The 25,165-nt window shown below is 47.3% G+C and overlaps 1 protein-coding gene across 1 annotated transcript in view; it reads right to left on the bottom strand.

Moving 5' to 3' along the window:
• Galnt18 (polypeptide N-acetylgalactosaminyltransferase 18) overlaps window positions 1-25,165 on the bottom strand; it is a 301,481-nt gene that overhangs the window by 3,619 nt on the left and 272,697 nt on the right. Inside the window, exon 10 of the mRNA XM_028768019.1 lies at window positions 10,706-10,870. Within this exon, the coding sequence (XP_028623852.1) occupies window positions 10,706-10,870 (165 nt within the window). The remainder of the gene's footprint in view (window positions 1-10,705; window positions 10,871-25,165) is intronic.

The raw sequence follows: 25,165 nt of genomic DNA on the forward strand, positions 1-25,165 counted from the left end.
CACACACACACACACACACACACACACACACACACACACACACACACGGAAATGGGGCTGGACCAAGCTCCATCCATTATGTTGCAGATTTTGGCTTCTCAATACATCTCACCAAAAGCAGGCCCTGCCAACAGTGAGGTGGGGCTGCTTTGCATCTCCCAGGCCCCCAGAGCTTGGAAAACATTGTGGAAGAGAGTTGACTGCAGCCCCTCCTTTCCTGACAGCCACTGCTGCTGCTCAGGCCTTCCTTGGGCTCCTTCTCAAGGCAAGAGAGTGAGGAAGGAGTAGAAAAGTCTCCTTCAGAGATGTAAGGCTGACATTTCCCAGGCTCCAACCCAACCCGTGTGCTCAGCACCCTGCAGACAGCCCACATGTGATCATGGGGTAGAAACAGCCAGTGTGGCCTTCCAGAAGGGTGTGGAAGAAATGGTTCAGGACCAAGAACAGGAATGGGGTGGGTAGAGGTGACACCACTTGACTGCTTGACTGGCTGTGTGTGAGGCCAGGAACTCCCTCCTAGCAGAAAGAGCTCTGTAAACAAAGTGAGCAGGCCCTAGTGCTTCCAGGAACCATGCTTGGGAGATGGGGTACAGCCAGACTGTCTTTGGTAGTAGAGCTAGCACCAGCCTTGGGCACAGCCCTTCTCTTCAGAACATGACTTCTCTCATGGAACAAATGCCAGGCATTTTCCTACCACTCACAGGCTTGCAAAGAAGCCTTGATTCCTTTTCCTCTTAGCTTCCTCACACCAGGAGGCAGCCTGGGGTCTGTGTCTTGACCTGAAGATTCTGCACTGGAACTAAAGTTATTTGCCAGTTTCCTGACACCTTTCCTCTTGTGTTTCCTGAATAATCTTATGAGTTTCTTACAACACCCCCACCTCCCAGAAGGGGAGATAGTAGGAGCCCTCAGGCTGGGAGACTTTCACAAGATTCCACGTAGAGGGCAGCTGGGACCTCAGGGAACCTTCCCCATTCCCTGTCCTCCACTAGATAAGTAACCAGCAAACCCTACCACCACCACCACCACCCCGCCACAGACACATATCATGCCTATCTCTGGGGTAGTAGCTAGACTGCAGGCACAGGCGGTACTCAGTACTAGAACAGAGGAAGATGTCTCAGTAAATTCAAGGAGGTTTGGTCTGTTCCCTTTGAGGCTTCTCTGAAGGGACATTATTCATACATCCTTCCAGCCACTGCCAAATATTTAATGAGCATCTACTGAGGGTCATGCACACTCCCAGCTGCTGCAACGTATGCATGACTAAAAAGAGAAGGCTGTTTTGTTCTTGTGGCGACTGTGTTTGTGAGGGAGAGTTGGCAGCAAATTCCAGCAAGAAGAGGAGCTGATGAGGCTATGCCCCAAATCATGGGGCTCGGCAGGAGGCTTGGGCAAGCTGGGGAGCAGGAGATGGCTGCCAGGTGAAAGAGGTGGTCAAGGAGGTGCTCTACTAAAGGTGACACCTGAGCAGAAATGTGGGGGAAGAGAGATGGTTGTCCAGGGGCGGGTCCAGGATCCTAATGAAAAGCTCCAGGGGCAGGGATGGGCTTAGGGTGAGGCTCAGGGAACTTTTGGGGTATGCTTATGCAAAGGCAGAGGAAGCGTTCTTAAAAGGGAGGAGATGAGGCACAGGAGTGAGGGCAGGGCCCCTCAACCCTGGCTTTGATCTGAGAGGCAGAGCTAACACTTCCTAGGTCTGATCCACATGCTAAGCAGGCCACTCCAGGTTCTGGGCTGGGCTAAGTGGGAAGGAAGGAAGGATGCTGGGACATGTGCTAGCTGACTCTTGTCCTAATCTTCCAGGCTTACCCTGCAGCCCTGGGCCAGTTTCTTGGCTCTGGAGGTGGGGTTGGATGCTGAGATCTGAGCCTTTCTCTCTCCATGTAGGGCCCTGCTGCTTGTTTGGTTTGCCAGTCCAGTCATCAAAATTATTTGTGTAATACTTAACAACTACGGGATCTACAAACACACAATACTTTTAATTAAAGAATTTAAATAAGGGCAATTAAACCTGGCAGGAGAGAAGCCGCAGCACACAGAGGGCTTAATTGGAATGGAAACCAAATTAAATATGGAAGAAGCCATTAAAAACCAAAGCGGAAGTTGAATGTATAGGACGAAGAATACTAATAAAGGTTCCTAGAGGCAGTCTCTGCCGTTTGTCTTGTTTTTCCTTTTGAGTTCCTCTGAAGGAGTGACTACAAAGGGCCCAAGCAGAAACAAGGAAGAAATTACTCTTTCTCAGGCCTTGGTCATGTGACCCTGGGAGTGAACACGTGACCTGGGGAATGGCTGAGCCATTCTGGGCTTCTGTCTGTCATCTCATTTACCATCTTGGACCACTCAAGATCTTAGCACAGAAGACTATGCATACTGGGACATGTGGACATCATCATTCATGCAACCCTCAGGCACAGACCTCTCTACCTCAGTTTCCCCACAGGTATGTCAGATGGTGGCTAGGTGTGGGTCAGATAGCATTAAACTATCCTCGCCCTACATGCTGAGGTATCTTACTCACAGTAGCTCTGGGAGGTAGTGATGAAGATTGTTTTCTTATTTCATAAAACCAGAGACTGAGGCAGTAGGTCTTAGACATGGCCTGAAAATGTCCCAAGTGCAATCCTAATGGCAGTGCTGGTATGGATCCAGTTTTCAAGGATCAATAGCATCTATGACTCTTTAGGAAAGGCCTGGCTTGCATCCATGGGCAAGAGCTTCTGAGATGCCTGGGCTGGCTTTCCTTGTAGTAGGTGTCCATCTGAAGTGAAGTATGTACCACATCCTAGATCCTGGATTCACAGACTTCTACTTCCCTGGGAGCTCCTACTCTACCTTCCATGCTAATAAATTTTCCAAAAGGCAAGCAGCCCTATGGGTCCTGGGCTTTAAGCTCAGAGAGTTGAGAAGTTTCTGGGTTAAGTACTTAATGATTGGTAATCAAATACTTCAAAGCTTGGGCAGGACATCAGGCCTAGTTACAGAAACCCCAAGATTAGGTGTTTTGTAAAGTGTTCTTTGTGTAGTATGAATATTCAACATTTACTGTGTTCAATATGCACTTTAGCGTTTTCTTTCTTCTAGGGACTCAAGCCTAAGTGGGATTCTGCCCAGGACTTGCTGTGTGAGGGCACTGACTGAAGATGGGTATTTGCAATATCAAATAAGCATGGACAGGTAGGAAGGAGTCTGAAGACACAAGTGGCTGGAGAGCTGGCCAAGATAGCTGTGATCCTGTCCAGGCATACATGCCTGACCCAGCATGGAGACCCCAGTCTCAAATTCCCACTAATGAGTTTTCTGGACAAAGACAGAGCCATCCTGGTGTACAGACCCTTGAGACTGCATCCCTGTGTCTGACTTCTATCAACTACTAAACTTGTCTGTGCCTCAGTTTCCTCATCTCTGCAGGTGCCTCATAGCCCTGCCATGGTTTCTAAGTATTACTTGTAAAAGGTTAGCATAGTGCCTGGCGTGTATAAACACTATATAAATATTTGATTCTTTTTAAAATCCCATGCAGTTCTGGGGAGCTGAGCAATCACATCTGCCCCTGGCCCTGATCGCTGCAGGAAGAGAAGGAAGAAGAAAATGCTGATTGCTCTAATTTTAAAAATAACTAAGAAAACAGGCTCTAAACAAAGCGTTGTCAGTTGCTGGGAACTGGACAGTCCCTCTCGCACCCTTTCCTATGACCTGGAAATGAAAAGCTGCTTTATCCCAGAGCCATAATGAAACACCCGATTATAGCCCCTTCTTTTCAGCACAAAAGGTTCTCAAGGCTGGATGTGCTGACAGTGCTGTAGCAGAGCTGGGGAAAGTCCAGGGCTCCTCCCCCGAGTGGAGGATGCTCCAGCAAGGTTAGAAGTGCCTCTGGGAAATGCGCCTACAAATAGCTTTTGTTTTTACAGCAGAATATTTGTCTCATATCAGGTTAGCACATTAGACCCCAGAAGGCAGCACCAACTTTGATAGGTGAGTTAGGCTCTGGGCTTTCCCCAGACATCTTCTCATGCTCCCTGAAACTCCTCTTCCCTGGCACTAACAGACACCTTTGGTCTTATTGACATTCCTTCCAAGAATGAAGCAAGTCAGGGCTGGGAGGTGGGCCTTCCTCCACATAACCTCGGATTCTCAGCCATGTTAATACTTCTGTGAAGAACTGATAGTTGGGGGTGGCTAGCATAAAGTGCAAGCTACAGAGACCAACAAAATTCCCTCTTTCAAAACATATTCAAACCAATTTGTACTTCATTCTGTGGAATATGAACATCTGCTTAATACAAAGATTTCTTCCACACCGCTAACAAATCTGGTTATGGGATGTCTCTCTCCCTCTCTGTATCTCTGTCTCTGTCTCTCCCTCTCTCCCTCTCTCCCTCTCTCCCTCTCTCCCTCTCTCCCTCTCTCCCTCTCCCCGTCTCTCTCTCCCTCTCTGTCTCTGTTTCTCTCTCTCCTTCCCTCTCCCTTTTCCTCTCTCTCTCTCTCTCTCTCTCTCTCTCTCTCTCTCTCTCTCTCTCTCACACACACACACACACACACACATATATATATATATATATATATATATATATGTAAATAATGTGTTTTGCATGCTTCTAAGAATAGTACATAAAACCAATGAAACTCAGGGTTTTTTTGTTTTGTATTGTTTGTTGTTTGGCTTGGTTTTGTCTTTAGGCACACATTTAGTTCAAGATCTCATGATCAGGAGGCCTCTAAGATTCATACAGTTATTTTAAAGGGCCCCTTCATTTGATCAACAGCACACTGTGTGTCTGTGCTGATTATATTTTGTCAACCTGACACAAACCTAGGCATACGTGGGAAGAAATAATCTCAGCTGAGAAACTGCCCCCATTATATTGGCCTATAGACAAGTCTGTGGGGCATTTTCTTGATTAATGGTTAATATGGGAAGGCCCAGCCCAGTGTGGGTGGTGCTACCACTAGGCAGGTGGTCATGGTTTGTATAAGAAAGCGGGCTGGACAAGCCATGAAGAGCAAGCCAATAAGCCGCATTCCTCTGTGGCCTCTGCATCAATTTCTGCCTCTAGGATCCCACCCGAATTTCTGCCCTCACTTTGCTCAGTGATGGGCTATGATAGGGATGTGTAAGCCAAATTAACCTTTTCCTCCCCAAGTTGCTTTTGGTGGGTGTTTTATCATAGCAGTAGAGAGGCACAGTAGGACAGTGTCCACTCTGTCCCAGGCTTTCTGTCCTCTGATGGAGATGCCTAAAGCTTGATAAACATTCCTGTTATTCATGTTTCCAGGCACTGGAAGAGAGTGGCCTGGGGTGTGGAATGTCATGATTCTACCAGGTAACAGCCACCATTCCATCATGTAAAGGGGGACAGGTCTACAAAAATGTGATGAAGACCTTCATTTAAGTTTGGCTCATTCTCGGTGTGCAATGATTTGCTTTGGGCTGGCACAGTGGGACTTGTAGATGGTACATAAAGCTCAAGGTCTCTAACTTCAGAAGCTTAGATCAGTAGAGCTTCAGGTCTGAGAAGGTGTGAAAACACCCAGTTCAACTGCTGTGGGTCCCAGTTCTCTGCCTCTCGGGATCCACCAACTTCATGGACAACTCTGACTCTTTACCCTCTTGATTTTTCCCTCTGATCTGCAGAGCTCCATGGGAGAAGCCTGCTCTTCTCTGCACTTGCCAGACCTTGAGGTTCCAGAATGAGGAGCTCAGAGCCTCTTGCCATCTTTCTGGTCTTCAGCCCGCCTGTCCCTTTCACTGCTATTCACAATCACATGAGGGCTCTGGGGAAGCTGGAACCTAAAGGACACATGTCACAGCAGCCTTCTCGGAGGTCCAGGGGTTCAGGGTCGGGGTGGCCTTGGCAGACTATTCTTTGCTCTACTGACATTCTTCTGGTGACATGGTGTCTGCTGCTTCCTTCTCCTTTTCCTGGCCCATGGGTCACCAAAACATCTCTTTCACTAATGAGATACCTCAGAATTTTAGAATGTCCTTCAAATCCTAGGCCGAAGGGAATTCTGAGAAGGCTGAAAGTTGTACACTTAATTAATAGGAATTTATAATACCAGGGAATAGACAATTTGGTGTTTTCTTTAATGGGGCGGGGGATTAGGAGTCAGCAAATGAATAGAAAGCAACAAACACTTACCAACTCCTGTATTAAGGAGGTTTCAGCGTCTAGATGGAAATGCTGGCTATTTGGAGAGGAGGCACCTTACCAACTGATACCAATCCAGAGCTAGCGGTTGTTATGGATTATTAATATATCCAACTCCGACTCCTGCCCAGCCACTATCACTAATCTATCACTGTGACCAACAGAGCACTGATATGTCTCAAAAAGTCTTCCCAACAGCTCTTTCCATGGCTACCAAATCTTCTCACCTATCCTGGGGATGATGGAACAGCCTCTTCCATACCTGAGCCTCTATGCCTCTAGCATCTCCTCTTCTCCTCTACCCAGCTGCCATGGGTATCTTCCAGATCTTACCAGAGATACTGCTATGGTTTAGATAAGGTTTGTCTTCTTGAATTGACATCTGTGTCTTGGCTATGCTAGTGTGTCAGTGATGGGGACTTTAAGAGGTGGGGCCTATTTGGAGGTCCTTAGGTCACCAAGGGTCTTGCCCTCTATGGAAACCTTGTGTTGGTTCTCATGAAAACATGTTGCTACCAAAGGTAATGTGAGCTCCATCTTATTGTGAGCTCCCACCTCTAGCTATGGTGATGCCACACCCTTTAGGAGGCCATCAATAAAGCTGGGTTGACTTAGAACTGCAAATTCAACAATCCCTTCTCGATATAGTAATGGAAATTAACTGACACAGCTTAAGAGCTTCCCTAGACCCTCCCTTTGCTTAGTGAAACCTAAACTAGGGTGTGGCTTACACACACACAGACACACACACAGAATGCACCTTCTCCATCACACTCTAAGCACACACACACACACACACACACACACACACACACACTCTGCACCTTCTCCATCACACTCTAAACTCTACCAATGCCACACAGTAGACAGATATTCTGAAAGGATGCTCAGTTTTGTTGTCTTTGCCTAGGTGGAGCTTCTGTTTGGGGAGCACTCTTCCCTTCTGACATCTAGGAACTATTTCTATAAGCTTTCAACAGCCAGATGAAACAAATCACACACACACACACACACGAGCCTATTCTTGAGTTCTGCACACGGAGCCAGTCACCCTGGGCTTCCAGAGCTCTGTATAACCCTTGGTTTCTGCTCTCATCAGCCTGTTTTGTTGTGTGTTTACATGGCCACGAGCTCCTTGAGGGCAGAGGCCATGTCTGATTCAAGTCTGCATCCCGCCTGCCAAACCCCCATGCTCAATAAATGTTTGATGAACGGCTGAAAGAAAGAATGTTCATCATCAGAAAATTGCTCATCAGAGCCCTGTACATCAGCGATGCCAGGAGATGTTTTCATCAAATGTGGTTTCAGAATGTCAGCGTCTTGGTTCAGCCAGAAGCATTGGAAATTCAGAAGGGCTTCTGGAGGTTAGAGGGGGGAACAAACTATTTGTTAAACAGAAAAACAAGGTATGAGATGGAACAGAGATAGGCAAATTGTGTGTGTGTGTGTGTGTGTGTGTGTGTGTGTGTAAAACCTAAGAGAATACCACTGATTTATTTTTAAATTAATTCAGGGTGTCTGTGAAGTTTAAATGTGGTCTTCAGGAGAGTAAATAATGCGTACTTTGAAACCAGAAAACAGATTCCAAATGCATCCTGAGAAATCTCCTTCCTGCTCAGCTTCTGCAGCAGAACATTCTAGTTGGTTGGGTCACTGCATAATTTGCAAAGATTAAAATATGCTACAAGAAAATTAGCCTGAGCCCAAGATGATGTCTGTGTGTATGCATGTCATAAGACAAGGCCTCTCAATGACCCTAGTGCTCATTGATTGAGCTAGGCTGGCTAGTCTCCCAGCTCTGGGATCACACTCATTTGCTTGTTGGCTTTTATGTGGGTACTGAGTATCGAACTTAGGTCTTTGTGCTTTCAAGGCAAGTGTTTTACTGACTGAGCTATCTCCCAAGCTTAAGCACGAGACTTTAATCATTTAAGAGGTTCCGGGCTTGCTTTGGCCTTGTGAGCAGTAACCCTCTGTCAGTGAGTAGTGGATGGATGGATTCCAGGTCTCCTGCTAAATATCGATCATTGAACATGAAACAAAAATTGCACATCTAGTCACTATTGAATAGTGAATGAGAAGGGGCTGTGCTGGGTTTGCAAACTAGGAATTTAGAGATATTACTTCCAAACAGTTCCATTTGGTTGAGGGATCAGAGATATGGTTGCCAGAGCACCTGGGGAGTTTTAATTAGACATGTGCTAAAGTGGCAAAAACTGCCTGCCCCTCAGAGTCATAAGCAGCAGCACTCTCTGCTTGGCTAGTCAATGAGTCCATTCAGGTAGGAGTCCTGAGGGGCTACCTGTTCAAGACTACATTCTGAAATGGAGGAAGGAGAGAGCTCATTGGGAGATAATTTTGTCTTGAGGTTAAGGCTCACAGACAGATTGACAGAGCTGTCAACCTGCTGTTTCCAGAGTTGTTTTTTCAAAGCCTGAAAAGGGATTTGGGAGATTAGGTGAAACAAGAATAGTCACCTTTGGGTCACCTCAGGGCCTAGTATACCCTTCTGCTGGCCTGTGACTCCTATAGACTGCTCTCCAAAGCAACTGTCTCTTCACCTTCAGGGAGGCAAGGTACATGCTCACCTACACTGAGGCTCTGCCACACCTGTAAACACAATTAGCCCAAGGATTAAAGTCTGAGACCCTTGGGTCAGTCTCAGATGCTGCCTGGGCAATGGCCTTGAGGCTGGCCAAGATTCTGAGGGCCCCCAAGGTCTTGGTGCAGAGAGAGTTGAGAGTATGTGACTTTCAAACTGAATTTCAGTCTCCTGCTAACTCTTCATCTTGTCTGTTTCCCTTCTTGAAACTTCTAACCCAGCTCCCCAGTCTCCACCAGAGGGGGCTTTTAAAAGCCCAGACTGAAATGTGCCCTGGGGCTGTACAGCTTCCCATTTCCTTGTAGCCTCTGTGATGTGGCCCAGTGTTCCTTCCAGACTTTGCTCTGGCAACTCCCCCTGTGTCATCCAGGTTCCCGGCTGCATTCATGGGGTATTGTAGGTTTGGATGGCTCATGCTGTTTCCTCTATCAGACGGAACACTTGCAATGTTCCAGTACCTTAGCTTCTGAAAAGCCACCAGGCCTGTCCCACTCATTTCCTGACTTCCTGAGTCATTCTAAGGCAAACTTAGGGGTCCAGCAGGCCTTGCAGAATGTAGCAGGAGTGTCTTCCATGGACTGTGGTATGACTGTCAAAGGCCTGAAGTCTCAAGCATGAATCTGTTTTCATCCTACCAAAGTCAGCCCCACCCACTCCCCAGGGAATACCTTCCCCCCTCTTTGTCCCCAACCTGTAAGCTTGTTTTGTTCCTGGCCTGGGACAAGGAAACTATAGCTATATTTTCCACATACACCCAGACCCCAGAACCTTCCTCAACCACACCATGCTGAGCCTCTTCTGCCTGTGAACTTGAGGGAAGCAAGCTCCATTCTGTGTCCCTCTGGGACACATGGCTAGCAGGGGACAGGGACAAGTATCTTGCCAGGTACAGTGCTGATCAGCAACAGAAACAAATGTCACACCCCAGCCTCAACCCTAGCCTTCCAGGAATCTACTTCTAATGCCGTGTCATGACCAGTAGTATAAAAAGGGAAATTCAGGGTGTTTGATGAGCAGCAATGGGCATGGTGCATATGCTAGCTGCTGTTTGTACTGGACGTGAGGTATGGAATAGTTGCAAGAAGCCATGATGTGAACTAACAAAACCTCTGTCCCTATTTCTTTTCATGAATCCTTCACACTTCCTGCTCCCAGAGCTGCCAAAGCACCCTCTACCTGCCTGTGAGGAACTCGCTTGGTTCCCTGTGAACCACCTTCCTGGCTCCAGTTCTCATTCCTCGTCTCTAATTAGCCCCTAAACCTATGGCCTTGATTTGAGCTTGCTGTTTAGTACTGACCTCCACTACTCACTTAAGACAAGGAAGGTGCTCTTGAAAACACCCAGTTCCTATACCCAGAGGACAGGCAAAGACATCTGGTACCCACGGAGTATGATAAATCTCACATTACCAGCATCCTCCACCTTCATGCACCAGACAGTAATTCAAAGTCAGCCCCACCCATACCAACATCCTTCTTCCTTATGGCAGAGGCAGCAGGCTGGAAGGTTTGAATGATAGGCTTCAGCCACTTAGTCTCCTGAATGTTGATAGTCCCTCCTGCCCTCCCCCGACTCTGTTCAGGTCCCCAGGTACCCTAGAGTTCTAGGACCATACGAGCTCCCTGGACACCCTGTAACAATCAGCTGCCTTGCCATCTAGAAGGCCAGCACACCCATCCACAGGTAGAAACTGACCCTAACAGCAGACTTCCTGTGGTGAGAAGCTCTTGGGGCAGAGTCCATTGAAAACTTGGTGTTTGAATTGTGGGATGCTATTCCATAATGAGATACACAGTGGCCAAGGAAATGTAAAAAGTTAACTGTGGTCCACCAAATTGATGGTGACCAGGGAAAGGACGACCCATGGTCACTGATATGGGGATTGCCCTTTACAAATGGTCCAGACACTGCCCTGAAGAGGAGCTTCATTTCTACAGTGACTTCTACCTGGGAGAACTGCCAGTGCAGCTTCATCCTCTTGGCCTTGGCGTAACTGCACTCGATGAGTCGTGGCCGGCTGTTGACGTCCACCAGACACCGGTTGTCATCATCATCAACAGTGGGGCTCAGGACACCCACGTGGATCTGCTGGCTGCTTGTGTAGTACACATTCTAGGGGGGTGAAGAGAAGTAGCAAAAGGTCAAATGTCGATGGCCAGAGAAATGGAGGTTAAGTGGCCATTGTCACCAGTTAGCTGGCAAAGAGTCCTTGGTGAGGACAAATTCTGATTTTTATATCCAGTAACTTGCAGACTTTCAACTGGGACAGTGGACAGCAAGAAACCCTTTCAACTTTTGATCCAGGAGAGCATTTGGTCCACATGTAGGATGGAGACAAAACTTTCAAGAAATAAAACTTGCCCTCACCACACCACACACTCCATTTTCTATTCTATTCTTGCATTGAAAAACATTGGCCATAACCTTTTAAATTGATTTTACCACCCACAGCTTTGAAAGTACCTCTTGAATCCATTATGTGCAGACTCGCTGACTTCCTTCATAAATATTTTGTGCCAGATACTGCATTTGGCCAGGAGACACAAAGCACAAAGGCTCAGGCCCTGCCTTTGGGGGGAGCATCCAGTATTGGGGGGCTGGGAAGTAAAAGACAGAGAATTTCTATCTCTACTAAGACTGTACACAGCAGGGACTATCGAGTGTTGTGAAAGGGCAGATGGTAAGTACTTTTGGCCTTGAGGGAATGCTGGGGAAGTCTCAGGTCTACCTTCTGGTGCAATGAGGACTCATCGCTGTGGCTTACTACAGTGAAGGGATGCTGAGCAATCTGACAAAGAAGAAGGGTGAGGGAATGAAGCTGCAGAGACAGGCCTCAGTAACTCAGAGATCTGTCTTAGAAAGTCATACAATACATGCCCTGCTTCCGGCAATGAGTGTATCACACCATATGAAGTACCATCTACCGGGGAAGCTCACTGGAGTCTCAGCGCTAAGGTTTCTCCTAAGGCAGCCTTGGTCTGAGGTTTACAAAAATGTCTCTTTTTTTCCCCTCCCACTCTGGTCTTCTACCAAGTCATTAGCAAACTGACTATTAGCAAAATCCAACTAGAGGCCAGAGAACATGGGAGCTCATTGAAGTATACGACAGAGTAGCCTCCCTGGGTGGGAAGAAGCAGGTGGAGGCAGAGGGACAAAAGAATTATGATTCAATCTAGTCCTCTAACGTCATCTTCCAGCTCATCAGGTTGGAAAATCCAGGGATGAAGACATCAAAATCACCAGCCTTATTGATTGCCCTGATTTCAGGGTACAGGATGATAGTGACCAAAGTTCTAAGCAGGGATAAAAGGTGCCTTGCCCAGCTCAACATGAGGATGTAACTAGAACATAAGAGACAAGGACGCTTTGTAAAGCTAGCCATGGTAGAAAAATGAGTTTCTAGTGTGAGGCCAAGGACACTCACTCTGTGGCCTGGATTTCTAGGCTGCGCCAAGGAAAGCTGAGGACTGGTTGAGAATTCTAGTTTTTTGGAGTTGAGGAAGAACTTGACACAGGTAGGATTTAGAGGCTCCAAGAGCTGTGCAGTTAAGCATCACATTTATCCATCCATCCAAATAGGAAGTCCAGCTTCAAGTTGAGTTCTGGGTATACGGAGGTGAGAAAGCTGTAGTGCAGGTATGTCCAAAGCACATCTAAATCTGGGAGGCTGGGTGGGATGGTCATTCTTCCCTGTCAACTGGATGGGATTTAGAATTACCTAGGGTTGCACTTCTGGGTGTGTCTGTGATGGAGTGCCCAGGGAGACGTAACTGGGGAGGAAGACTCACCCTGGAATCCCAGGCTGGGAAAAACCCAGCAAGCTGAGCGGCAGCTTCCCTCTCTCTGCTTCCTGACTGTGGGCAGTGTGACCAGTTACTTCAGGTTTCCTGGGTCTTGTTGTCTATGCCCTGACAGGCTGTAGCCTCACACAATGAGCCAGAGTTAACTTTCTTTCCTAAAGTTTCTTGCCAGGCTCTTTGTCACAGTAACAAAGAATCCAGTCTCACACCAGGAAGCAATGCCACTAAGTCCACTGACATGGCACATGAGTTACCCTCGTCCCTCTCTGACTTGCTCCAACTCTTCCACCTTAGAGCCAGAAACAAAAACTCATCAGCTCCCAAGGCCCTTCCTGAATGTGTAAGAGTGCACAGCCTCAGCCTGCCACCTGTGCTTTCTCCAGAGAGTAAGGCAGCTGTTTATGCCCTTAAGACTAAAGCCAAATGACCTCAGGACAGGGGAGCTCTCGGTGGTCACCGTGGAAACCAGGACCTAGGCTCAGAAGCATGAATTGCAAAAGAAGGATGGCTAGGAACCAGTCACTTCTCTCCCTTCTTGCCTCCTGTCATCAGGCCCTGCCTCTCATCTCCAGGGCGGGGCCCACAGACACAAATTGGCCACCCAGGCAATAGCTGAAATCAGTTTTATCCACTTAGCTGCTCTAAAGTGCCTGGGGAGATGCTTTGAGAGGTATGTGTGCACTTACTGGCTGCTACAGCTGTCACCAGAGCTGATTATTGCTCCAGAGTCTCAGAAGATCATAATAGGGACAGACAGTTGTTTGTCATATAAAAAGCCAACAATCAGTGGAACCAGGAAGCAGGGAGATCATGGAGACAGATTTGTCAAGGAAGACTCCCTCTGGTCTTCCTTTGGACATCTCAGAAATCCTGCCAGTAGCACACTGAATCAATAAATGGCCTGAACACATAAAATAGGGAATGGTTTGTGCATGATACCCCTTGTTCAATACCCAAAGGCATGAAAATACCTGTTCATATAAAGTAGGGAATGGTTTGTGCAAGATACCCCTTGTTCAATACCCATGGCCGTGCTTTCAGAGCAATGAGGGACTTAGAAAGTTGAAACAAGAAGTGGTTTAAAGATATGGTCTCTAATGGGAGCTAAGGGGGTAGTTCTGCTTACCAGGGGTCATTTGGGATGTCTGAACATAAACTTTTTAGTTATGACTTAGAGAAGGAGAGGTTCCTGGCACCCAGGGGTAGAGTACACAGCATCCCTTAGTAAAGTTAAACTGCCTGGCTCAAAATCTCTGGAGTATCCTTGTCAGGTGGCCCTGGTTTCGACTGCTAGTAGTCAAGGTGAAATACCTGTGGCTGTACTATACCAGAGCAGAAGGGGTTCATACCATCTACCTCACTTAACCCTAATTGGGCTATGGGTCAGGCGCAGGGTTTGAGTACCCCATATCCACAGTTGGCAACAAAATGCCTCTGGCTTAAGAGCTTTAAAAGGACTTTTTACAATATCAGTCTATACATTCATAAAGAATTATCTTGGAGATGGGACCCAAGGCTAAACACAAGGTTTATGATTCATACATACTTTACATAGTCTAAAGGCAACTCTATACATAACTGCCCCTCATCGAAAGCTAGGCTTGGGATTTTTTGTGTGAGTATGCAAAAAGTTTCAGATCAGTCTCTGAGAGACTGAACCACCAACCACAGAGCTTACACGGGCTGGACCTCGGCCTCCCCGTACATATGTAACAGATGTGCAGCTTAGTCGTCATGGAGGTCCTGAACAACTGGAGTGGGGGGCCATCCCAAAAGCTGTTGTCTGTCTGTGGAATCTGTTCTTCTAGCCAGGCTGCCTCGTCTGGTCTCAGTAGGATAGGATGAGCCTCGTAGAGACTTGAAGTGCCAGGGTCAGGGGATACCGAGAGATGTCATCCGCTCAGAGGAGAAGGGGAATGGAGGATGGGGAAAGGATTGTGAGAGGGGGTGACCAGGAAGGAGGCAGTGAGCAGGATATAAAGTGAATAAATAAATAAATAAAATTAAATAAATGTTTAAAAGTTTAAATCATGGGGCATTTCAGATTTTGAATTTCTACCTGTATTACTATTATCACCCATTTAGCGGATGAAGGACTAAGGCAAATTAAGTTATTTGAGAGGAACTAAATGATATGTCCAAAGTCCCACACCAGTGACTAGCCCTTAAGATTTAAACTGTAGTTTGACTTTCGTGCCAGGCCCAGGACCATTCACATCCTGCATCTAGTTTCCTGCATTCCCTCGACCTCCAGTGAGTGAGCTGGAAGGTGCCAGGGAGTGCCAGGAGACTGGCTTCCACATGGTCCTATGGAGCCACTGTGGGGCCTGGACTGTGTACTAGAGCATAGGAGAGGCCCCTCACTAAAAGACCAACAGCACACAATGGCCAGGAATGCTGAGACAGCAGCATCCTGCCAGTAACTGTCAGAGGCAGAGGCGGGCTGTTATCCTGTCTGCATGTTTCACAAACTCCCAGGGGCATAGAAACGATACCCTGACCACTCAGCTTCTCTCCAGCTGTAATGATTGATTGTATTCCTTCTCTGCTCAGCCCTGCAGAGCTCAGCAGGGCTGCACACCTGACTGGCATTTTATTCTGATGCTTGATGGGGAAAGAAAAATCACCTGCAACTCTAAGAACAAACATCCGGGTCTCAGGTCTCACATGAATGATGCTGTCACCTTCTCCAGACCAGAGCCAGGAATAATGATGAGCAGCTGAGCTGAAGACAGCCCAGGAGTCCACAGAGTCCTGCCCACATATTACGATCCTCAGGGCCACAGGACCAAGGTTGGGCAAATAACCCCCAAGGTGGGAGGATGGTCCTTCACCTCTGACATGGCCGTACCCAGCATGTGAATCCTGATAGACATGGCCATACCCAGCATGTGAATCCTGATACCAGGTGTCTTAGTTATGGTTTTACTGCTGTGAACAGACACCATGATCAAGGCAACTCATATAAGGCCAACATCTAACTGGGGCTAGCTTACAGGTTCAGAGGTTCAGTTCATTATCATCAAGGTAAAATCATGGCAGCAACATCCAGGTAGGCATAGGAAAGGAGGAGCTGAGAGTTCTATATCACATTCCAAAGGCAAACAGGATTGTGCTGGCTTCCAGGCAGCTAGGACAAGGGTCTTAATGCCCATGCCCAAAGTGACACAACTACTCCAACAAGGCCACACCTCCTAATGGTGCCATGTCCTGGGCCAAGCATATACAAACCATCACACCAGAGTTCCCATCCTGTAGGTGTGTGGATGGGTCACAGCATCCATCCTTCAAAGCTTTCAAAGGTCACTGACTGGCGGAAGTCTCACAGGGAAGAGGAAGGACATAGGAAGGGAGAGGGCAGAAGAAAAGAAACCCTCTTTTTATGTGCATTTACTAAGGCTTCTTCTTTTTTTTTTTTTTTTTTTTGGTTTTTCGAGACAGGGTTTCTCTGTATAACCTTGGCTGTCCTGGAACTCACTCTGTAGACCAGGGTGGCCTCGAACTCAGAAATCCACCTGCCTCTCCCTCCCAAGTGCTGGGATTAAAGGTGTGCGCCACCACCGCCCGGCTTTACTAAGGCTTCTACTAGATATCTCCATGCTCAAGGTTACCTTCCATCTTTGAGGTCAGGGAAACAGGCCACATGCAGTTTTGGGAAACAATCTGACAAAGTCTCAAGGAGGCCTCCCTTCCCTTTTACTGCCTGGAGGATGTGTCCGGCTAGGTTAGATTCCTAACAGCTCAAGGCCTGCATCTCCCTTTGAGGCTGGAAGCCCCATGGTCCTCTTGCTCCTCAGCAGCCCTGAGTTGGAGCCGAGGCTCCATCTCTACCCAGCCCATCTCTCAGTGAGGTTGCACAAGCAAGACTTGGCACCCAAAACCATTTCAAACTCATCCCTTAAAAGCCACCAACAGCACAATCAGAACTACTCCTATCAGCTACTCCCCACTGTGTCCTGGGCATCAGAAAGGTCTTTGAGGTCACTATGTGTTGGGGCCTGGGCCCTTCCTCCAAATCTGTTTTGCAGATATTTTTCTTTCTTATAATTCAGTGATATCAGATATTTTATTGGAACAAAAGTTTACAAAGAACTTTAAAAAAAATATTTACAGCCGATCCAGGTTTGGAGGTGACTTCCTGTAGTCTCAGCACTTGGGAGGCAGAGGCAAGTGGACCCCTATGAGTTCAATGTCAGCTGGGGCTACATAGTGAGACCTTGCAGGAGGCATCTCTCATCGAACACCATGGCTAGGTAAACCATCCTTAGCGTTCACCCCACCAACCAGAGTTTGCAAACACATGCTAAAAGGCTTCCCTCCGTTTCCAGCCTTCTACCTCTGGCATCCTTGGCCATGGCCAATCTGCAAGTCTTCCAGCCTTCGCATTCCCATACCTCATGCTGTAGCTTCTGTAGAAGTTCTAGAGCCCTTCACACAAAGCAGGAATCTGGAGTGAACGTCCTTAATGACATATATTAGTCATGATTCTGCTCTGTGATAAGACACCCTGATCAACCAGCAAGGAAGGAAAATGGCTAAATTCATCTTACAGTTCCAGAGGAACAGAATCCATAATGGCGGGGAAGGCACAGAGCAGGAAGCTCACTGGTCACATTTTCATTGTCACGCAGGAAGCAGGGAAAAGGGTGGAAAGGGAGGCAAAGATATAAACCCCAAAAGCTCACCTAGTGATGTACTTCCTGCAGCAAGGCTCCCCCCTCCTAACACTGCCACTAACTGGGGACCAAATGTTTGCATGCATAAGCTTTTCTCATTCAGACCACAAGACATGGATGCTTTTCTGGGCACAGCTTTAGTACTGGGCATTGGAGCCTTTGCCCCCTCACCCCCCCCAATAGTGTTTCCTTGGTAACACTGTTGCTCTATGGATTCTGTGTCCTTGAAATATAAGGTAACTCAGAGACATGTAGCCTTTGGCATGGAAGGATATTAGTGATATTTGGCTGACACCTGACCTGAAGTTGGAGAGGGGGGTGAAATGGAAAAAGGGGAAAAAACCACCCCCCATGATATGTTCTAGAACAATGGGGGAGAAAATAACTGTGATTGGCTAGTCCTGGCATGACAGGGCTTAGGGTACACAAGCCTTCTTAAGGCCATTTCTTTGGACACCTGGAAGGGATAGTCTGAAGACTACTGAACTCTGACACAGGATTGAGGAGCCAGCTCTCTGTGGGGTGGGCTGTGTACCAGGAAGCCTCATGATAGCAAGAGTTAAAATGAGGTAACCGAGGGGAAGGTCAAATTCTGGGCCGACCATCTAACAGAAAGATGACAAACTCGAAGTGTATGAGGCTGGAGAGTCCTCAACATCACAATGCCATCAAGCTAAGGGTCCCACCCTTGCTGTACATCTCAATCATCTGGGGACTTAGTTAAAAGCTACAAGCTACTGACTTGGGAGTAGGGCTAGGCCTGGGGACTGTCATGGTTTGAATGTGAAACATTCCCTGTAGGCACACATGTTTGAACAGTTGGTCCCCAGCTGGAGGAAGCTGCTTTAGAAGGTCTGGAAAATTTCAGGAGCTGGAGACTTGTTAGAGAAAGTGGGTCACTGGAGGCAGGGCAGACCAGCCCCTCTTGTCTCTTTTCTGTTTCCTGTTCCACCAAGTTATCATGAGTATAAAGAGTCCAGGCTACACACCCCTGCCTGCATGAATCTACCTGCTGCCATGCTGTCCTCTCCACCATGAATTATGTTCCTGTAACCTCCTTGCTTAAGAGTCTTCTGGTTCAGTGTCTGGTCACAGTGACAAGAAAAGTACCTAACACAGGGATTATTCCAAAATATTTTAGTGTGTAGCCAAGATAGAAAAATAGCTGCATTTAAGGAGACCCTGGGGAGTGTAGACACAAAATGTAGGGATGGTACAGGGAAGATGAAAATATTGAAACCTCTAAGTGTGGCCACAGGGTCTTCAGAGCAAGAGCAAGACACTGACAGTGAGTAAGGTCACCACATGAGGGCATGTGACAGTACAGTAAGGATGCTGCCCTCTCCGTGCCTGTGGCCCCTCCTGAGTCTGACTGTAGGTGAGTCAGGCAAGCCACAGGCAAGGAGCTAGAAATGGCAGGGTGGGGAAGGAGGGAGGACTTGGAGGCTTGTTTTACTCAATCTCAATTTATAGAGCAGTGCTGTGACATCCAGAAAATGTATTAGAAATGGGCTTTTTGTCCTATTTACCCAAGGATGAGCCACAGGCCTCTGCAGAGAGGGTGCACTGATTTAAAGGTTTGGTTATTGGTCATTAATCCCTTGACACAGAGGTTCATTACTGGACTCAGGGCCACAGTGCACTGCCAATAAATCAGGAGTTGGGGGTGTGTCACCAACCTCAGCGCCAAGTCTATGCAGGGGAAAGAGAGACATGTACTGGTCCCAGTACTATCTTTCTAGGTAGCAGCCTTGTGTAAGGCTTCTAATCCAGCACCCCCCACCCCCAACTCATTTCTCCTGTGAATAAGTGACTTTAAGCTCACAAGTTCCCAAGCCTTACGGGAAGAAGTTTGTAATGATGGATGGTCTTGTTCAACTCGGTGGTAAACCCCTTCTAAAATGTCGGGCTCTGGAAGCAGAGAGGAGCTAGACATGCTCCTCCCTTGAGCTGATTCATCACATGGAGCAAGATGTCTAGAATATTCTCCTGGTCAGGGTTGTGGCAGGGACAGATTAGAGTACGGTGATAGCCCAGGGCTGAGGTGATGAACTCCACCCAAGGAGGCCAGTGAGCAGTGAGATTTGAGTACAGCCTAGAGTGGGGTAATTTGCCCAGATCAAAGGCACAGAGTGGGCAGCACAGGATTCTATCCGGTGGTGGGGAGGGAGGGTCATCTTGAAGACTGCAGACAGCACGCTGGTAATCAGAGAAAAGTGGCCAGTGACCTCACGCTGTGCTCTGTTAACACATCTAAGGACGTTTTGGTGAAAATACCCATAGTACCTCAAAAGCAAAGCTGGGCTGCAGCTGACTTAGGAAGCACCTGCAGTTCTGTCTAGACTCTAGACAATGCCAGTTGCATGTGTGCAGAGCACCAGGGAGGACAGTGGAGCTGATGGCTTTGAACTTGGGACTGAGCAGAGAGGGCCAATCATTGGCTGCTGCTTCCCACTGTGAACCCAGGAGAGCGGCCAAGTGGCTCTGAAGCCCTGGGATCATTAGCTTAGACTTACTGCTGTCAGAGTGCTCAAAATGATTCCTCCTTCTCAGAGTACCCTTGAATCCTCCTCCAATGTTATATATCCAATATTAAATATGTCGGCTATGGCTTCTTGTCTAGTTTTGACCACTGTGATATACTCATATCCAATTCGGTTTCAGAGACATAATGAGACCCATCACTCCATCTCTCTATGTTCTCCATCACTCCATCTCTCTATGTTATATATATATATATATATATATATATATATGGCTGTAGGTGTGTAGATCATGTATATGGAGTACACACAAGAGAGATTTATTAAACTTAATTTTGGACGTTCAAGTCTAAGATGATCTGGTAGACCCACTGCTGTGGACTCTGTTATTTGCTAGATAACAATGACCAGGAGACAGAAGGAGTAAGACTGGGGACTCCCAGCCTTTCTACCATGCCTAGGGGACTTCCACTAGGTCCCCTCTTCTACAAGTCCACTGCTTCTCCACTGCCACTATCTTGGGGACCAGCATTTTATCTCCTCCATTTTTGCCCTGGGACCTGGGCATCCCAGATGGATGAGGCAGACCCATGATGACCATAAAGTGAGCTCTGACTGCTAGAAATTCACCACTGTCACCAGCTCATAGACACTGACCCTAGATGATGGGTACGGTCAAATCCTAAAATATGGAACCCAGACTTTGGAGCCAATAAGTTCACAGTGAGGAAGCTGTCACTGGAGCCCATAAAGGTAGTGATGGCTCCTAGACAGCTTTTGGAAGATTGATGACTCACAGATGAAGAGCAAGCTTTGTTTTTTTCCCAGCTGCTTTTGGCAAGATGCTGCAGAAGAAAGAGAAGGTCAGAGAAGAAATGGACATGTAGCATGGCCAAGAAATGTTTGTTACTGTAAGCCATGGTGAATCTGAAGTCATGTGGATGACAAGCCTGGCTGATGGGCAGCCGTTTGGTTAAGTTTCCTCCCCTACAATACTATGCAAAAATAGAGTTACCAAGTTGAAAGCATGACCTTAGGTACATGCTTAGAGTACAGGGAACTCTGGAAGTATATGGCAAGGGGACTGAGCTGATGTGGAGAGGGGAAAGGGTTGTTGTAGGAGACTCTGCCCAGATCCACATTGCCTAGACTCCAGGCCCTGTTCCCACTGCTTGTAATTCAGATAATGCATTCAGCTGTCAATCTCTCTTTACCTGTCTGTGAAAACAGGCCTAACTGTGGTTATAGAGAAGTTGGCATAGGGGTAACTAGTGCTCTGTGCTAGGTGACAGTGTCACCATTGTACCACTGTTCCCCATTAGAGTCCAAGTTCCCTGAGGACAAGTACCATGTCTTCTCACCTTGCACACCATGACCTGCTGATCATCAAACCTACCACTTGACACATAACACACACTCCAACATATTAATTTATCAGACTAATGTGTTAATAAAGTATACTAGAGACCCTTGGACTTAAACTTGGACATTTATCTAGACTTGTTCCCCTCGTGGCTTCTTCATCATCTCTTCTCGATCTTCCAATTGTCAGTTTTCATAGAACCCAGTGGATAAATGACTCTCCCCAGGACAAGAGTCTGACTATTTTCCCCAGGACATAGGGTGAGCTAGAATGAACATTCATCTGCTCATCACACCAGAAACAAGGAAGCTCTGTCTCTTGTTGGTACAGTACTACTTTAAGAGCTTAGGTAGTTCCTAAAGAAAGGTTATGTGTCATATGCAGATTAGGCTAGCACAGACAGGACCTTCAACTTCAAACAGCGCCCCCCCCCTAACCAGCATCCTCTTGGGGCACTTGGGCAGCATCTGAGCTTTCTGTTCTCCCACAGACATCCCACTCACTGGCAAGGCAGCCCATGTGGTCCTGGACCAGCCCCATCCCCTGTCCCTGGGATTGCATCCCCTCCTGTCCTCACTCATTCCCAACTTGGGGTGTGGTTTAGGTTATTTCCCTCTTTATCTGAATGCTGAGCTCTTTCTCTGGTTCTTCCTCTTAGCCTCAAAACATGCCTGTTTATCCCTTTCCTTGGAAACAAAGCCAAGCACATACCTTTCTTAGCCCTGTAGTCCTTGATGGCCAGCCCTCTCTCATCACTCCTGAGCAAACGCTGGTCAAAAGAGGCCATATTCATCAGCTTCTTCTTCGTCTTCTTACCTACTTTCTACAGCAGAGGCATCATTGCATGGCCTCCTAGGGGGTCTACAACTACCTTTACATCATGAAGGTTGGGCCTTACTGTGAGAGGTCCTCAGGTTCTATGTGCAGGTGCCAGGGTGAACCTTGCCATCATAGAAAACCCCCAAAGGGGCAAGAAGGTGAATATTGGCCCATTCCACTTTGTGAACATTCCTTTAAAAAGCTTTCACGAATCTCCTATTTAGTCTTTTGTTCAACGTACCCTTGTTAAGCATCTATAATGCCCTGGCCAAATAAAACTGAGTGACTTCTGAGCAGCTTGGGCCATTCTGAGGATTGCAGATATAATACATAGACACTGATATTTTCTGTAGCCAGTTCTATAAGAACTAAGACTGACAAGTCCCTTTACCTGCAGTGAAAACGTTATGAAATTTTCCTTTTTGGCGTCCTTCACCCAAACCAACCTTACTCCCACACATGTAACTGCAATGAATAGTGTATTTTTTGAGCAAAGGAAAAATATAAAGCTGTCCTGGTGATTGATTTAGAAGGCCTAGCTCTACTTAAGTTCCCAGCATATTAACACAGCACTGCCCTTGAGGGCTCCACCAAAGAGCTGCCCTTCCAGGGCTCGCCTGCAGCAGCCAGCAGGCCTTAGCAAAAGCACCTGGGACAAAGGCACTGTGACAATGCAGTTAGCTGGGAAAATCAGATTGGAGAATTCATTTACACCCAGCATGTAGTCTCAGCACACTTCCTTAGGAATGTTCATAAAATGGCCTAAGCATCTTCTTCAGCTTCAGTGATACAGACTTCGTTCAGGCATCCATGCTCAGTGCTACCATCCCTTCCTAATGCACAGAGCCTACTGACTTTGATTCCTTCTTTCTCTGATTCTCAACTGAAGGGAGCCCTCAAAATGCATGAAGACACTTTGGTGGCATCTGGATTCTGCTGGTGATCAGGACTCTGGGGCAGTGATCCTGTACAATGGCAAGCTACTCCACCCAATATGTCAGGGGCATGGGCCAGATGCCAGCAGTGTATTAACCCACTTGTTGAGGGTCTACCTTGGGTGCAGAGGGCATCAGCATGCCCATGTAAAACTATGGGGGTTTCTCCCCATTTTCTGCCCCAAATGGGAGACAGAGTAGTCCTATCTCTACCTAAAGGTCTCCCTGAGAGTGGGGAGCCCACGTATTAGAAAGCTGGAAGACAGCATGGAGTCTGCTCTGAGCTTAGGCTCTACAGGAAGCAATCTGGGTGACAGGCCAGGCTCTGCTACCTGGAATGGTTTATATAACCACCATGAGCCCCAGTTTCTAGCCGGTAAGAACAGGATACTAGAAACACCCACTTCCAAGGGCTGCTGGGAATGTTAGCCTAGTGTTTTAAAAGGTACCTGCAAAGAATGCACACTAAATGAGCATGCATACTATTGTCTTTTTATGATTATCTTTAAATGTTGAAAACACTCATTGCAAGATGATTATGATCTAAACAAGAGGACTTGAACACGGTGGAGTTTTTTTCTAGTGTTCAATTATCATGCCCATTTTACGAATCCAGGAAGCTAAGCCTCAGAGAGGTCAGGTGACTTGCCTAAGTGCACACAGTCAGATTAGGATCTAAAGCCAGTCCCTCTTTCACCGAATTCCCACATTGTCTCCATAGCCAGAGTCATCTGGGAAGCAAAGCTCTGCAGTCAGATGTGGGCAGGGGGCCAGAGGCAGCAGATCTCTGCTTAGGAACCGGAACACTGGGCAGTACGGTGCTGCTAATGACAGCTTGCTCCCAGCCTGTGGGAGTTTAATAAAAGTCATGCAAAACTCGCTGTTGATGACTCTAATTGCGGAGTTTGGACATGAAATGAAGAACATATGTGGAGTGAATAACAAATCAGGCAGCTCCGTTTTTAGCACCGGAGCTGCAGGAAGAGCTCAGAGTTCACCATCATGCTGTGTGGAAAGAGGACTTGACACCATGGCCTCACACCTGGGAGCCTCCAACAGCCCACTGCTCCCTGTGACCCCCCTGTTTCTCAACACTGAACATCCCACCTGGGGCCTTTACTTCCGTAAGGAACCATCTGAGAGAATTGTAGATGATGTATGGGGCAGAGGAAGGGGCAGCTGGAGACTTTTCTCACTGAGGAGGAAACAGACCCAGGCATGATGGTGCTCAGGGGCGATCTCAGATAACTGGGCTGGTTGACTGTGACAGAAAGAGAAACCTGTATGTCATCCATGTCTCTGGGAGCAGCCAGAACAAAGAAGGATGCACTGATAAGTGGTGCCATAGCCAGGCCTCATCTTCCTAGTCTGGTCAGGTTGCCTGTGGGTGTGACTAAGCACTGCCATGAAGTTCTAGGACTTAGAGTCTCCTGGGAGGGGCATAGACTTGGGGACCTCTTTGCATCTTTAAACCATATGGGAATAAGCTGGCATGATATCACTAAAATTTAATACACCGACATACAGAGTCAAACAGAGATGCATATATTATGATTATCTGTGTGTATATGTAAATTATGTATACCTATGTAGATAGAAGTAAATAAAATAAAACAACCTGTAGTTAGCATTTGCTATGAGTTATGTTTCATTTGAAATTGGGAAGGAAATCAGGAATTCTGTCAATGCCAAGTTAGAGATTGACTAAACAGCAGAGCTGTAATTCACTGCGAATGGCAGAGTGGAGTGGGGTGGAGTGGAGGAAGGGGTTGGGGTGGGAGCTTTAAGGTTAGCCTTCTTCCTTTCAGTAGACATCAAGCAAAGAGTGAGACTACAGGATGCATGAATCAGGCAACTCATGCACTCTGCCTGCCTGAAGACCAGAGAGCAAGCTGCTGGACTCTAGGTCCAAGGCAAGAAAGGTGAGGCACCTGGTCTCCATGGATACTTTCGAGGGCCACAAAGGTATGGTAGGCAATTCCTGTCCCAGGAGTTTCAGAAAGGGATGTGAACATCACAGTCCTGTGTTCACAAATTAGAACATAATAGGAATATTGGCAACATCAACTCATTTGCCCCAGTCATCCCATGGTGTGGGCAGACCTGGGACTAGAGTCTTGCTCTGTCTGATCCTGAGACCCACTCTTTGTATCAGCCCAGGGTCCTCTGTAATTGGGACCACCCCTCAAACAGCTACTCTACACCTAGAAAGCAGTGCTGTGGGAAGGCATTGAAAGATGACTGTCAGTGGGTGTGGGAGAGTAGTTCATCCTAGGGCCACTTTGGGGCCAGCCTGTGTGACAGTCCTGAGGCTTTACTTGCTCAGCATTC

Source organism: Grammomys surdaster, unplaced genomic scaffold (assembly GCF_004785775.1).
Source record: "Grammomys surdaster isolate TR1022 unplaced genomic scaffold, NIH_TR_1.0 184, whole genome shotgun sequence".
NCBI lineage: Eukaryota > Metazoa > Chordata > Mammalia > Rodentia > Muridae > Grammomys > Grammomys surdaster.